The sequence below is a fragment of the Glycine max genome, chromosome 13 (assembly GCF_000004515.6).
Source record: "Glycine max cultivar Williams 82 chromosome 13, Glycine_max_v4.0, whole genome shotgun sequence".
Classification (NCBI taxonomy): Eukaryota; Viridiplantae; Streptophyta; class Magnoliopsida; order Fabales; family Fabaceae; genus Glycine; species Glycine max.
Window position 1 is genome coordinate 25040449 of NC_038249.2, and position 17358 is coordinate 25057806.

At 31.2% G+C, this 17358-nt stretch overlaps 1 protein-coding gene across 1 annotated transcript; it reads right to left on the reverse strand.

Moving 5' to 3' along the window:
* Positions 1–1768: 1768 nt before the first annotated feature.
* LOC100804387 (phosphatidylinositol 4-phosphate 5-kinase 9) lies at positions 1769–10099 on the reverse strand. The gene is made up of 9 exons (XM_003542494.5): positions 9695–10099; positions 7606–8987; positions 6456–6623; positions 5492–5657; positions 4629–4739; positions 4237–4424; positions 3679–3827; positions 2743–2902; positions 1769–2181 (listed from the first exon to the last, which is right to left on the reverse strand). Exons 2-9 carry the CDS (start codon positions 8853–8855, stop codon positions 1905–1907), a joined length of 2469 nt encoding a protein of 822 aa, XP_003542542.1. The 5' UTR covers positions 8856–8987; positions 9695–10099; the 3' UTR covers positions 1769–1904.
* Between the last annotated feature and the right edge of the window lie 7259 nt (positions 10100–17358).

Consider the following 17358-nt stretch of genomic DNA (forward strand, 5'->3'; position numbering starts at 1 on the left):
GACAATAAATTCTTGCCTTGGAAGAGACGAGTAAATTCTTATCCTTCACTTGATGATTCAAACTTTAGTGCATCGTATCGGGGTCATCTATCTCTTAATACTCACACTAGATCAAACTTCTCACTCAACATAACCATGCCTAAGTGGTCCATAATAATATTGAATTTTAAATATGTTTTTGAGTTTGAAAATGGCAAGTTTTGTTTTCAATCCCTTTTGATTTGTATTTTGTTTTGGTCTGTTAGAATTTTTGCATTGGTTCAATATGGAGTGTTGATATTAAGCATGAGATGTGTACTGCCAAAAAAGTTTGAACTAATTGAATTCAATCACTCTATACTTATACTTGTAGTTGTTTTCTATTTTCAATTTGTAGCTGGTTTTTATTAAAAGTTCTTGGTTGGACTTGTTGGTTGTTCTCTTAGTTTGCTTGGGCTAGTGTATCTCAAGTCTTAGAGGCCCAATCCTTTTTTTAGTTGGATTGAGTTTTGATACTATGTTGAAAATTTCGCCCAGGCCCAATGTAGAATGAGTGCAGATTAGTTTGGACTTATATCAAACATGAGACGGGTTGTTGCTTCTTGCGTTCTTTCTAGTAGGGGTGTTCAAAACCAAAATAAATCGTTCATAAACTGTCAAATTGATAAAAAAAAAAAAACCACTTAAATTGAAAACTGCAAAAACAAAAAATCTAAAAAATAACATATTTTTGCAGTTTAGTTCTATTTTTGGATCTTGTTATAAAAAATCGAACCAGACCAAACAAACTACATATTATAATGCTATTGGTTTTTATTGTAATAATTAATAATAAGCATTAAATAATTTATTACTTTTCATTTGCTTTATAATCAAGATGTATATTTTACTTTCTTAAGTTAAAAAAATGTATTAATATTGTTAAAAAAGTGTTAAATATTTAATGATACACACATTACTATTAGGTTGCAAAAAAGTTGGTAATGTTATTTTATGTTAATGCTTAACGAAAAAGTTGGTTTTTATTTTTTTTTTCTTAATACAAATAATTTTTTTAAAATTATATAGATAATTATGTAAGTTTAGTTGATAGATTTAAATTATGATAATGTATTAAAAAAACCGTGAAACTGAACCACACTACAAAAGATTGATTTGATTTTTTTTATTTTGAATTTGATATTGTATTTAAACTGAACCGAATCAAACTGCATCATTATTTTATGATTGATTCAAATGATTTTTTGTCTAAAAATCGAATCAAACCGCACTGTAAACACCCCTACTTTCCAGGATGTTTTTTGTTTACCTTCTAAATTGGTCATTCTGGAAGTAAAAAAAAAAAAAAAAGGGAGCGCATTCTGAAATGTAATTTTACATTCCAGAAGACAGAAAGGGAGTGTAAGAAGCAACAAAGAAGTGCAAGAAGCAATAGCGCATGAGAGATGCATCATTAAAATTGCTTTTTGTTGACCTTTGTAACTTGCATATCATCTTAGCCTCACCATTTTTGTTTAATTTTTTGCTATAACTTATTTTTTTTTTCCCAGGGATTGTTTGTTGTTCTTTTAGTCTGCGGGAGTGGTTCGTTTTAAGGATTGGCGACTTTACATTCAATGACTTTGGCATCACACGTTCCCAAAATGGATAGTGTACTTTTGAGGTAAGATGAATTCAAATTCCAACCTTCCTTCCCTTTTCAGGGCCTATCTCAAGAAAATTCAATACTTTTTGCTTGTGGATAGTCAATTTTAAATTTTCAAAAAGACTATAACATAAAAGATGAAAATAGAAAAGACCATTTAGCATATTTATATAAAATCTAAACATATTCAAGTCAATTATACAGCATGCACAAAAGGAGGCAATGTGACAATGTACACACTTTCTGAATAAACCAACTGGTTGAATTTAACCCCCAAACCTTATCTTGCCATTTCATGTGGTGGGAACATTTTCTGAATAAAATCCAGGAAGCGACGCGAGTAGAATGTTGGGTCCACCGCCGAGATAGATAATGAATCAAACTGAATAGATTTGTATGCATGTTCAATCTTCTTAGTCATGTTGTACTCTTGCAATATGTCAATTATACCAAGGTAAAGTACAACATCGTAAGCCTCATGGAACATTTGAACTTCCTCTTTTCCAGGAATCTGCTCTGCCCTAGCAGGCATGTTCACACCTAGCTGGATTTGTAGTCTGCATAACAAGTTGCAAAGTAGGAAAAACCCTCAGCCTACAATATTCTAGTAAAGTGAAATGCCTAGACTGTTAGGGGGGAAAGAAAGGGATAAGATCTGATCTCTTCCAAGGAAAATAGCCACATATAAAGTCTATCAATGTGCAATGAATATGAGGGAGGTGTAGGATTCATAAAGATTCGAGCCATGAGGGATTGCTAAGAAAGACTAAGATTGCAAATATTTTAATTTGTGGCAGAGTACATATATTTCTCCACCTTGAAATTTATCAACCAGCTTTCAGCATTTTAAAATAACTTTTCACAGGTGATTGAGAAAGATTAACAAGAATTAATTTTCAAACAGGAGGACGCATGCATCCTTTGGCAATGACTAGGTGATCTCTCAATCACACACCACAATTGTCCTTAAAAGTAGAAGTGTCATAACATCCCAAATTTGTTTATATTTTATGAACATAGAAGTGATAATGAATTTGGAGGTGCAAGGTTCAAACATAAAAATGGGATAGCTGGACCACTGTGATGTTGAAAATGATATAATATTAAAGAAACCATACCTTGCTGTACCGGGTAGAAGTAGATCCACCTCCTCATCCCCAGCAGCTCGCAATCTGCTACCCCTAATGTGTGACCCTACAACAACACTATCATCATCCCCACCTCGAGGGACCAGAACAAGGCCTTGTGGATAGTTGGATCCTTCATCCTCTAGAGGGTCTGTCAGTTGATCATTAGTGAAATTTTGAAACTAAATCAGCTCCGTGATTATAATTCTAGTATAAAAAGCAATAATATAAATCATGCTGAAACTTGAAAGCATAATGATAGACACAGATAAGCCTTTCAGGCTTTCTAAAATGGTGTGGTGCCTAACCATTTTCTTAGTTGTGAGTAAAACTCTGATTAAATGTCAACCAAATTAAGCACCAAGATAAAACAAGAAAAAACTCAAAAGAAAAAAGAAAGGAAAAGTCAGCCACTGGGTTAAGAGTTTGACTGAAAATGAGTCAGCGTGTTTAACTGGACTGGCCAAGGACCTGGTTTTACAACACAGCCCCTAATAATGGCTTCTAACATGGTTTAAGCAGAAAATCCAAAACTTAAGCCAAGCCTATAAATATTAGGCAACTAAACAATCAGCACAAAATTGTCAATAACAAAAAGAGATGGACATTCGCCAATTTGGTTTCGGATAAGAAAAAAGGAGTTTCCAGAAATAGCCCTCGTCAATTTCATCATCTACCTTACCTAATAAAACCAAAACAAGCAGCGTTTATATTGTCTGTTGGTCACATCAATAATTAGGGGCATATCATTATCTCTCCAGTCTCCATTCCAGGTCATCAGTTTCAAGTTTCATATTTCCAATGCATGAAAACATCTAATTAAAGACACCTCAATATAAATACATAATTTATAAATACCTATGCGAAATAAATATCAACCATATAAAGGAAAATCACAAATCATTAGCTTTCTAATCAGATACCCACCTTCCTCTGCAAGAATTGCCAATCCATCTGCATTTCTACTTTGGTTGTATGGATGCAACTGCTGGGGAGCTCGATAATGAACACCTAGAAGGAGGCTGTAATCCATTATCTGTTGTAATTCCAAGAACTTGCTGTCAATCTCAATCTGCCTGCACAAAGAGGTAATATTCAACTTTTGAAGCCAAGCATTGTACACCATACAAATTTGTAAACTCACCAGACAATTTTGAATTTCAAACAAATACAAGCAGTTGTTATTTTTATCAAGCAAACAATATATGGGGAGAAACCACAAAAAGATTCATTCCTTAAAAAATTGTATATGCTCAATGTATACAGTTTTAGAATATGTGATAACAGGTCAGCTGCATTACAAGAGACAATATATTCATAAACCCATAATGTATAAATTAAATGATATACACGTGTTTCTATTTGTTTTGTTCTTTGTTACTTTGTCAACAAAGAGTAATTTATCTGCCCTTCTATTTGTATTTATTAGTAATACAAAATTATAACAATAAGAACAGAAAGAAAATATTTTGAAAATAACCTTACTTCAATAAAGACTCCCGCCAAGATGGTTCCAAGTAAAAGCAGTAGTTCAGATCCAAATCTTTAAGAGTGGTGTTTTCATCAATTTCTATCTTGTCCGAAGAACGTCCAAGAGATGAACCTTTCAAATCATATCTCCTATGGATCCTTAATTCTGTGCAGAACATATTTCCCATTACGACAAAGCGAAACTGCAAAATAGAAAATTAGATATAAGTATTAGCCTCTTAATGAGATAAAATTTAGATTATTAAGTCATGATAGGTTCAAATATTTGATGTGGTACATTTGCTTTATGAAAAATCTTGCACTTTTTGATATTCCAGAATTGCAAGTACTAAGGTGCAAGTTAAAGCAATAGTAATAGATAAATACTCCAGAAAAATGCACATTACCTTTTGACCACTTGAAGGAATAATCCTGTGCAGACCAAAAAATTTTGTGATAAGTGTATTATCATATGTCTTCACATGGTGATGATAGTCTGGAAGCATTCTTAGAAGAACCTACATTTCAAAATTTGGTCATTACAATTTGTATTTTATAGTGAAAACGAAAAGTACAGAAGAGCATGTGAACACTAAAATATATGCTCCAAAGACTTGATTCAATATTCAATAAGTGTTAAGGCTAAATTTCCTTTTTCCTTTTTCACTAAAATTAGTTTTATTAGAGAGATATGGAATTAGGAGAAGCATAAAAAATCATACAAAATCAACCCAAAAATAAGAAAGAATTCAGCAGGGAAAAGGAACATAAAATCAAGAATGCGGTAAAGATGTCAATTTTCTCCACACATCAGAAACTGGAACTCCTTTGAAACAGACACACGAAAATCTACAATTGAGTTAATGAAACTGTTTTATGTAACTTGTTTTAAGTATTTCATATATATATATATATTATTTGTTTTATTTGAACCCTATTATTGTTAAAGGCCAAGTTTAGTATACTTTTATAATTTGTGTCACATTTTAATCGTCATCCAGTGCACAATGATGTCATCATTAGCCCTTATTGCAAGTGGGTCACTGATAAGTGATAACAATGCCAAAAACAAACAGGTGTTATGGAAATATGAAATGTTATTAGATGCAGAATTCCATTAATGTGAACCTCAGAATCTGAATGGGTTCAAACTGTACAATGTATTTTGAACTCCAAAAGAGAACCAGTAGAAAACAAGCGTCCAAGGCAGCTAAAGATATCTGCAACTGCAACAAATGCCAATGAACAAGATCCAGATAAAATAAAATACCTTTACTTCAGATCTTCGCAGTGTCTTAATCATGAATCGATCATCTTGAGACAGGAAAAAGACACTACCACTTTTCCCTGGAGAAGAAAGTTCCCTCAGAGCATCGTTTCCACAAATGGACATCATATAGTCAGCAGCATCAATCTTGAACAACTCTCTCAAATTTCTGCAACAGATCACAAGGTCATATACAACAATCACATGCAAAGTGAAAGGAAAAGAGAGAAGAAAAAAAGGGGGCTGTAACAATGGTTCCTTACTATGTATACGAACACAATTGTAAAAAATTAAAGGCCTTTTTTATTATGATTAGTGATTTTCTTTTTTTCCTTATGTTTATTTTCATATTTATCAAGAAAAAGAACACATAATTATGATCCTATACAAGTCAAAGTACAACAATAATTCCATGATTGTATTCATGTCTGATGCTATCAACTAATGCATAGAGAATGACAAAAGAGTCATTACTGAATCAGGTGGCCAAGATATGAATATTGTAAACGCGTCCTCTACATATATTTAATATACTCCCTTTGGACTCATATATAAGCAAAAAAGTGGTCTTGTATGTTGGACTTAAATATAAGTAAATATTATTAATTTTGTCCTATTTAATGTTATCATTCCTAAAACACCCTTCATTTAATTCTAGTTCTATTTTCAATGACTCTTTTATCCATGATATCAAGTTCCAATGAAAAGCATTTTAGAAATAACCTTGTTTTTTACTTGAGATTAGTAAAATTAAATGATGTCAACTAATTTTCTTAAGCAGTGTGAAATTAGTCATTTTTGCTTATATATGAGTCTAGAGGGAGTTACCAATAACAGAGTAATTCTGGAACTAGAGCTGCATACAAAAAAAAAAAAAAAGAATTGGTTTATAAGCATGCCTAGAGAGTAGATGAATGATAAAAAGGCCCCACGAAAGAAATAACCCTAAACAAGTGTCAATACTTACCTGAATACCATAGGGCAGTAATCTTTCCATTTAAAACCCTCTGATTGATGAGGAGGTGTCAATTGAGAACCTTCTTTAGGAAAATTCATCCAAAAACTTGCTCTAGGACCAAAATCTGATGCTCGAACTTCTCGTCTCTGTATTGGTGTAATCTTTCCCACAGTATACCTAGCCATTTTGAACCCATTTTGACATTACTTACGGAAAAATCCATGGAAAAGCAAATATGGATTCCAGAGTAACATTTTTTTCTTCTAAAGCAGGTAGGTTAGGTGCTTTTATTGTTTATGGTTACCTCATGAATCATGACATCAATAGGAGTAAGAAATCAAGAAAGTTCATCCAAGTTGTACTGAAAAATTGTGAAATACAATTTGTTTACTGAGGGATGAAACATCTTTCAATTGTCAAGTTATTCCCAATATCAAATAGAATTCCTTTTCATTTTTTTGTGTGTGGGAAAATTGTAAAAAATAATTATTGATATAAACAAGTATTATAATAATTTATCACTCAACTAGTAATAATTACAGATGTTCAAAGAGTGTTTGATTTTGATGATTAACCACTTGAGCCTTTAATTGTTTCTAAACTGAAAATATTTTATCAAACTGCCTTATTTTTAATTTTCTCTATTTTCAATAATCACATCACATTTCTTTTCAGAGGAAAAACAAAAGAAAAGGGTGACCTCCACATTCCTTTCTCCTTGCAGCACTGAAGTCATACTGTGATAGCTTAGTGAATCTCTAAGGAAATTGGAAAACAATCTGAAAGTTGAAGCTTTAAAACTCCAATCTTCTTTGGGGCCATATACATCGGATATCTATTCTTTACTGTAGGTGATAGAAGAATAAAAGGATTTCCCACAAACAGAAAAGGAAGATGACCATTAATATTGATTAATGGATGCAAATACCCATCCATTTGAAAGTTCTCATTTAAAAAAAAAAAAAATCTAATCATATGACTTTATGCCCCCTCCTAGATGCCTTCCAACACAGATCCATCTTGAATTTTTTGTGTGAATAACAATAAATAAAATGAAAAAATGCAGCATATTGCAGAAAGAAAAGTCATGTAGCATTGTTACAAAGGATAACAACTAAAGATACAAGAGTGTACAAAAAGTCAAGGTAGTGTCTTTTACCTTATTCCAAGCTGTAAACTAAGCATCAGATCATAGCTCCTGTGACCTTTAATGATTGCTTCACCGGGTCTTTTAATTTCTTTGGCAATTTTTTTTTGAAGCTGTTTTGCCCTTCTAGACATTGATGAAAAACTATTATTTAAAACTAACTCACTTATTAACACACCTTGCATATACTCGCGTTCCAAAATTGGGACTTTATCTCCATTTTCTGCTACAGAATCTGTTGATCCTAATTTTGAATCATGCCCAATCAGTTTCTCAATAGATACTTCAAGACTCCAGCGCCTTTCGAGAGAAATATTTTTGCTGCGAGATTGTTCCAGATTTAACAGGTTTCCTTTGGCTAGCTTATCAGATGAAACACGATTTGATCTCTGACTCTCACCAACCTTGACATCTCCCATATCAACCGAAGCAGCATGATGAATATGTACCTGTTTCTGTTTTCTCAAATCTGGCAACAGCCCTCTTTTTCTCAATGCATTGAGATATATTTCTTGTGCAGATGGAAGACAGCTGCCTCTCGGGTAGAAGGTTCCTTTGCCATCTTTTAGACCCCGTGTCCAAGTCCCAACATAGCAGCCTCCATCACTCCATGTATATACCCCAAGCCCATGCATCATGCCATTTAACCAGCTTCCTTCAAATGAGTCCCCACTTATCCAGGTGAGAGTTCCTTTTCCTGACATTCTCCCACCTTTCATATTTCCCAAATATACATTTCCATTGGCCCAGGTATACTTGCCTGGCCCCTCCGGTGCTCCTTGAATCCAAGAGCCTTCAAAGATATCTCCATTTGGATAAACTTGATAACCCAACCCATGTTTAAGATTTAATCGCCACCGGCCTTTGTAGGTCAGACTATCAGGGCCAATATATGCTCCTGTACCATGGATATAGCCACCTGAGAACTCGCCCTCATACATTACTCCAGAAGGCCATTGTATTTTCCCATATCCATTTCTCATCCCTCGTCTCCACTCACCCTCATATACACAACCATCTGACCATACATACTTACCCTGACCCTCTGGAATGTTACCAAGAAAGGACCCAGAATATGATTCTCCATTAGGAAGTGAGAGTTCCCCTACTCTAAATCCAGCAACTTCAGAGGAATGAGCAGCTTCACCGATTGTAAATATAGATAAACAGTCTATTTCAGAAATGGCATCAAGAGATTTTGTTCTCTCTGCACAAGAAAGTGCTCCATCCAAATTATCAACTGTGGCCACAGGGCCAGACATGCATAATGATCAAAGGGAGTATTTCCTTATAGAGTTATAACTATCCCAAATTCTCAACAGCTAGAAGACAAGAAGGGTTACATATAGGAAATCTTACCAAGAGTTTGATCCTTGAAACTATTGTCCTTTTGACTAGAGATGAGGAGTCAGGAAAAAAAAACAAATTAGATATATGTCAATACACAAATAAGCCTGAAGAGATCCGCATGTCATAAAAATATAGCAAATAAAACAATACAAAGAAAACAAAAAAATATAGTAGTCAGTTGATGAAATCTAAAAAAATGCAGAGAAAATGCCCAAAAACCAAAAAAAAAAAAAATGCTAGTCCTTCACTTTGAGAATTGAAACAAACAAAGCTTCAAAAATCATTGCACAGTCAAGCAATAAGTTCTATTCCAATTTCACAAGATAGCCCCTATCACACCACCAAAACTGCTAAACTTTTCAACCAACCAGTTTCTGAAAAATTCTGTACACCATCAGTTTTCAATTCCAAAACATATAAACACTCTTAAGAAAGCAAAACAGTTGAGAAATTGTGATTCGAACAAAACGACTAGTTCCTTGACTTCAATTCCGTAAGGGACAAAACCTTTCAACAAATAAGAACATATTTAATTTCCCTTGAAATCCATTTTGCAACCAAAACAGAACACGCAAAAAAGCCACAAGCAACGAACAAGTAGAAGATAACAACAAATTCCCACTTGACACACACGAATGACGATAAGCGATTCCACATTACGCACAGATACATCAAGCATCCATAACCGTAATTCAATAGAAACAACGATGCACGGAGAGAGAAAGAGAAAGAGAAAGAGAGAGAAGAGTACCTTGAAAGTTGAAAGTGAAAGAATGAAGTCAAGTGTGTAGGAGATGAAGGCGAGGGAAATTAAAATAGGTATTAGATGAGGGTTGTTTGGTACAACACTTGAAGCTTATTTTTCCACTCTCCAAATTTCACTTTCGACGATCCCGATTAGTAGAAAGAATATTTGGTAACACAAACACTGTTGATTTGATCGGATCTCTTTCTTCTTTTTTTTTCTACCATCACAAATGTTTCTTAACTTATGAAATATAAACTAATTCCCTTTGTAAAACGTGGTTGTTGATAAGTCAAGTAAATTACATAAAAAAAATAAAATCAAATACATATTCATCTGTTAAAGATATATGAATACAATATGATCTAAAACTAGTCTACAAATTATCATGTGTTATTTGATCGAATCTTTAATACAAATCCGTTATTTAACTCTCCCCTTTGTTTTTTTTTTCTTTAGCCCAAACTAGTGGAGATGATGAGATGATGCACTTTATTCTAATTCCAAACAACATTTTTCTATGATTAAATATCAATAGATATTACTAGTATTATTAAAAAAAAAACAAAAATTCAGACCATATGATATGATATTGTAGGCGAATGCGATGTATCCTATATGGCGCGGCTGTTGAAAAGACAAAATTGTCCACGCAGAGTTGGACGGTAGTTAATTAGTGGATATTAATCTGATGGAGTACTTATGTGCAATAATAATTGGGTTGTTATTGCCAAACAGGGCATGTTCAGACAAAGAGTGTCCCAACTATTCAAAACTCAAAATTTTGGCAATCACCGAAATTGCAGATCACTTTTCACTATTTGATGACATCATAAGCTATTATTACAGGCTTTCTGCCTTTGGGTTAGTTATCAAATTAAAGTTTTGTTTGAATAATTTTTTCTATAAATATTTACAAGAAAAAAAAATATTTTCTCTGTATGATGTTTAAGATTTTTACACAAATATTAAGAAATATAATTATGTTATTGAATTTTTTTAAAAAAAATTATGTAAATTGCTAATATATTCTTTATTTATCTAATTAATGATTTATTTATATTTTTTATGCACTATTCCTATTAAGTACTTATTAAAACTAACTTTGGAAAAAATATTTAATATAATATTGATTTTATAAAATGAAATATATTTTAGAATGAAATTTTTTTCTTTAAAACATTATATATTCTGAAACGGAGAGAGTAAAAAAATGTATAATAAAGTTTTCTCATAAACTATAATTAGTTTATAGATAAGTTAAAATTAATTTTTGAAGAAGCCAAATGATGTTAACTTTCTTAAAAAATTATTTTTAACTTATCCATGAGTTAGTTTTATTTAAAAAAAGAAAACTTTTTTTCTTCTTATACAAGGGTTTAGAAAGAAATTTGTTTAATCAGGATCTGATCTTAAAGTTTCTTATCCTTCACTAAAGTTATATTATACAGGAAGTGAAGCAAAATCTTTTCCTATAAACCCAATATATGTAATCAATTAACGGTGTGTTTCAATTAACTTCATGTAGTAAGAAATAATCAATTAATTTTTGTAATAAAAATAAAAACAACAAATAACTGTTTTTTTAATAACATTATTATAATTTTGTGGGATAGAATTAATTGTTGTACGTTATTTAGACACTCAGTCAATCAGACTCAACGAATCAAAATTCAATTTTGATTCTAAGAGTAAAATTAGTTTAAAAAATTAATTTATTAAATTATAAGTGTTTAGTAAAATTAGTTATTATAATAACTGGAAAATATAAAATGATAAAAAATAATCAAATAATAATTCATTTTTAAAAAATAATTAAAAAATTAGATAAATATATTAGAGATAAAAAAAATTTAAAAAAATTAAAATTAAAAGTTAACATTTTTAAAAATACTATTTCAACTAACATTTCAAAAACAACAGTAAAATTTTTTAAAAAAATATTTAATTACTGAATAATCAAACAAACTTTTCAATTAATAAAAAAATTAAAAACTAACTAAAATATATTTTCAAACATAATTTACGTTCCAAGTTCTAACTAGTCTCCAAAACCTGCCTCTACCTCCCATGATACCGTACTATAAATGTGTATCATTATATTAGTTGATAATGTTTAAATAAAACATGAATAGAAATTCTATAATAAGGGTTCGTAATTTTTGTCCATTTGGCATGGTTCGGCGCTAGCTGGTTTTGATGCGTTTTCGGTTTGATGGAGACGTGGGTAAGGTTGGGGGGTGAAATATTGTGGCCACTGTGTGCAAAACACGTTTTTGTAAAAGGTCGTATAATATATGTTTGTAACCTTTTTTGTCCCCTAGATATTTCTTCAATATTTCAACACATGAAAATTAGCATACGAATGCCAAGGAAGAAAGAAGTTTGCAATCTATAATAGTGGTAACATCCAGTGTCTAATTGTTGCTTTAATTTCAGTGCTGTGGGTCCAATTGCCCCTTTTGCATTCCATCTAATCTCCCATTTTGATTCTAAAAATATTGTTTTCTTATTGACATGATAATATGTTGAACTAAATTTGTATGTACATTGTTTTCTATGTACGTGGAATAACCCTACACGATTGCATACATCAATTTATGTCGCTTCAACTTTTATTATTTGATTAAAGTTCGTTATCTTTCTTTTTCGCGCCTTCTTTCTTAACTATGATAGAAAATAGAGACTTTGGAAGAAAAAATGATAATGATTTCATTTCTCTCCAAGAATAAAACAAGGAGCAAATATATGAGAAAGAATAAGATCATTTAACCAATTATAGTATCGACTAATTACCAACTAATTGTAGTAATAATATATTAAAGGATATAGAACAAAATGATAAATAAGTAAACAAAAGGATATATCACAATCACCACCATCATTAATTACCGACACCAACACCGCTACCACCATTATCAATGTCATTGTCATCGATCCCACCAACATTACTACTATCATGATCATCATTGTCGTTACTATCATTGTCACTATCACCAATATCACCTCTGTCACCACGTCGTTGTCACCACCACTAGTTGTCATTGTCGTCGTCGCCGTCATCACAGCCACTACCATCACCACTAACATTACTACTATCACCACCACCACCATCATTACCATCATCGCTACCACCACCAATACCACCTGTCATCGCCACCACTAATAACAACATTTTTGCCACAACTACCATCAACGTCGTTATCACCACCACCACCATCACCATTGACACCATTGACATCGCTATCATCACCACGCCACTGTCATCACAACCATCACTAGTATCTCTACCGTTGTCGCTACTAACACTACCAACATCACCATTGTCATCACCCTCATGCAAAGCACTCTTAAACTAATTTTAATATAATATGAAACTTTCAAAATGAGTTTATTTTGAAATTAATCATATTTTAAAACTTGGTTTTAAAATATTTTTAAACTAAAATTAAAAATTGGTTGTTATTTTAAAAAAATTTGAAACTCAAACCTATAAACCTCCCCAAACAAGCTTAAGGTTTGTGGTTAGGTGAATTACATATTTTGTCACAAAAGAGCACGACACCATCCATTGAGATCCTCAAATGTGATTGAGAGTTGTTTAAACCAAAGTAAGTCACAACTTAATGCTCTTTACATATTTAGCCTTGCAAATGATATTGAACTTAAAAAATCATTAAGGGACACACAAAAACTATGGTGGAGTTTTTAGTGTTTGGACAATTTTTCTAATTTGCTTATGCAAAAAGACTAGGGTTGAAAGAGGATTGGTAGAGAAAAATAAACTTTATAAGCTTTTAAGAGATGAAGTATATGGTAGATAACAACCAAGTTGGGGGTGGATGATTCAAGATGAACTTTTGAGTTTGAGTACAACAAAACTTATGTTTGGTCTCAAAAATAAAAAATGATGAGATGGCTTAATTACTAAAATAGCCCCTTTTTTTATTTAAAATGCTCAATTAGGTCTTTATATTTTTTGACCATGCAATTATGTTCTTTTGTTTTTAAAAAAATGTCTTAATTATACCATTTTTGTATAATTAACATTGGCATAGTTAATTTGTAAATATTTATTATCATTATTTTCTAATTAAAAACCTTGTCATTATAGTTGTCTTTGTCTTCTTCGATGTCATTGTCATTGCAGGGTTCTGCATTGTTGTTGGTGGAGTGTTAGTGTGATTGTTAGGGTTTGAAGGTGTTAATTCTTCTTTTTCAGTGTTTGTGAGTGTTAGGACAAGGAATCTAAGGGGATTCAAGGGATTGAGTTTTTGGAGGGGGGATTTTTCAGGAAAATCAAAGGTTGAAGCAATTTTATCAGAAAAATGAGTAGTTGAAAAGAGTTGGAATAGAGTGCAAAGGTTCTTCAGATGGATTGAGGAAAAGATGTTAGTGTTAGACAATTTTGTTCTCATTGTTGAAAGAGAAGACAACAACAACAACACAAAGTGAATTCAAACATAAATTGAATTTTTTATGGTAATTAAATCTCTTCTCTATTTGTTGGTAGCTATAAACCTCTTCTATGGTTTGTGCTATTCGAAGTTTTTTGATATTTTTTTTAAATAATAATAAATATAATGATGATTAAAAATTGTCACTATATGTACATGTCATAAAAATTATAAAAAAAAATGCCCCCAAGTGTGACATATGACATTTCTATCAATCTACTTAAAAGAAATAGCATAAATGGTAAAATTGAATCAATTTTGAAAACAAAAAGATCTAATTGCATAGTCGAAAAATAAGAAGACCTACTTAAGCATTTTAAGTAATTAAGCCATATGATAAAATTCATAATTAAGGTTATGTTTGATTCTCTTTCAAGTTTTTATTTAGAAAACTATTTTTAGATAATTTTATACTACTCACTAGTTAATTTTTCTCAGCCAAAATCTATCAAATTTTGAAAATTATTTTAAAAAAATGTTTTAAAAAGTAATAAAGAGAAACAACTCACATGTTTTTTTTTAAATGGTTCCTAATGGCTCTCAGTGTGAATCGATCCAAACATTCTTTGTATTACACACTTAAATAAATTATTAGCTCAACAAAGCTTGTCTTATTTATTCATTTTTGTTTGTTGTCTTTAAAATCAAATGCTAGGTGATCTTAAAGTAGAGAAGTAAAATAAATGAAGAATCATTCACGGTGATAAATAAAAAGGGAAAGAAAGAAAGGCACAGAAAAGTTAACCAAGATTTGATTTTTCTTTTAGAAAGATTTGATATTTTTTTATGCATTGAAGATTTGATATCATGTTGCAAGAGATTTTAGGAAGAAAAGAATGGAATGATCTCATTGTTCTCCAAACATAAAGAAGTATAAACATATGAAGAGGAGTTCATCAACTAATAACCAACTAATTGTGGTATTAATTAATAGACTAATGAATAGATAACAAAATAGCAACTGATTGACTAGATTGTAAAATACTTTACCATTAATTGTGATATTCAGTTTAAAACTTCTTTATAATATAATTGAATATTGTGTTGAGAATTTATGAATTTGGTTTTATTATTAATTAATTGGATACTAAAGTTGTTGATATAATAGTATGTACATTGTTTGATACAAAGTGTAATTTTTTTATAACATCGACAAATAATAATAATTGAATTATGATTATAAATAGTGTAAATTACAAATAAATCCTTCTTGTTTGTAAAGTGTTTGGACTTGGGATATCAAAATAATTATTTAATTAAGAATAAATAGTCACTTCAGTTTTTGAATTTGTAATACTCTAACACTTAAGTCTTTGAAATATGAAAAAAAAATTCTTGATTTTGGAAAAGTGTGACAATTTAGTCTAAATATTAATATATCCGTTAAAGCAAACAAAATGTTCTACATGACATTGTGAATGAATTTGTCAACGAAAATTTTCCTATATGTGTTGTTGACTCCGGTAACGAGTAGGATGTACTGATTTGTGAGTAAAATTTCAATGGACTAATTTTGATGGACAACAACTACTCCTTTCCCCAACCACCATTATATGTTGTTCTCTTCCAAAGGCAACTCCATTTTTTTCTCCCAACTTCAAAGGCTAATTTTTTTTCTTCCCCCAAGTTGAACGCAATATTTCTTCTTCTTCCAACCTTGAATGCAAGTTTTGTTGTTCTACGTCTGCTGCTCAAATTTTGTGGAAATGGGTTAATAGGTAACATAAAAACTATGCTACCTCTACTCCTAATTCTACAACTAAAAGGGATAAAATAAAAATTCTAAATTATTCATTCCTTTCTTAGAAATGTCAAAAGGTCACATATAGCTAAAACACTAAGGTTACACGTGTCCATAATTCCAATGATAACTATAGCTACTACCAGCTAATAAAAGGTTGGACTTACAACAAAACTAATTTTATTGAATTCAAAGTTGAAATCCCCTACAAGGGACGAGGTCTTTATGTTCTTTCTTGATCTTTCAGCAACATTAGGCCTATCATGGCTATAATGTTGAAATACTTTTTGATCCTTCAATATTGATGATGGGCCTATCATTCACATGATAGGTATGGTGGAAAAAGAAACCATGGTGAAGGTGGGCCATCCAACAATGGTGGTGGCAATCATGGGTGTAATGTTGAATGTTGGTGTGGGTTGAAGGTTGTAATAAGCACATCCAAAACCTCTAAAAATCCAGGGTCAATCCTTTTGATGAGAGGTGGATACAAAAGAACCGAGAGTGAAGATGGAAGCCTTGCAAATGGAGTTAAAAATAATCAAATACTTTATTTTTCCTTTGCCTTTGGTCATGGTTGTTTGTTCATGGTTGATTTAGGGGTGGTAAATGGGTGTTGGATTGTGTAATTGACCCAAGTTTCATTTGATTTTGTTTTTTGACGAATTTGCCAGTTAGTTGCTAAATTGAGGAATGTATTTGACATTTTTTCATATTAATGAAAGACTTATTTGTCAGTTAACATAATGTTGAAAATTGGTCACCGACGATGTTCTCGTCAGAACTTCTCTCTTTAACTCTCACTTAGAGAAGGCGGGAACATCAACAGGCATGGATGCTTTGCATTGGTGAAAATGGATAAAAAATGGGTTACTTCTTTGTGTATTACCTAGGTAAAAAAGTTAAATTTTTTATGACAAATTTGTTCAATCATGTTAGCAACATACATAGAAAATATTTAACGTTTGGACTAAATTGTAACACTTTTTGCAAATTCAAGAATAAAATTTTATTTTTTCATCTTTCAAGGATTAAAGTGTCAATGCATAATAAATTCAGAGATTTCTCTGAAGTAATTATTTTATCCTTTAATTAATATACTAGCACTCTTGGTTGTTTTTTTTAAAAAAAAATTAATGTACTAATACTTTATTAGATGAAGGTAGTATTATTAATTAAAAAGGTTTTGTTATAATCCGGGAATCAAATTCAAATTATTTATGGAATAAATATGGTTTTTTTATATGAATATAAATTCAATTTCAATTTTTTTTTATATAATTTAATCTTTTATGTTATTTTTTATCCGTCTTAATGACTTTTTATTGAAGAGATATAAGATGAATTAGATGATTAAGAGAGAAAATAAAAGAAGAAAAATGGTAAATTCCATTGAAATTTTTCTTTATTTGTATTAATATACATCTATGAAATATATATCACGATCAAACTTTTCTCAACACAATATCTCT

Excerpts from the sequence above, each read along its gene's own strand:
- LOC100804387 (XM_003542494.5), bottom strand. The coding sequence starts at position 8,855 with ATGTCTGGCCCTGTGGCCACAGTTGATAATTTGGATGGAGCACTTTCT. Across the intron at positions 4,740-5,491 it reads TGCGAAGATCTGAAGTAAAG|GTTCTTCTAAGAATGCTTCC; the intron begins GTATTTTATTTT and ends TTTGAAATGTAG. Across the intron at positions 2,182-2,742 it reads CTTCTACCCGGTACAGCAAG|ACTACAAATCCAGCTAGGTG; the intron begins GTATGGTTTCTT and ends CTTGTTATGCAG.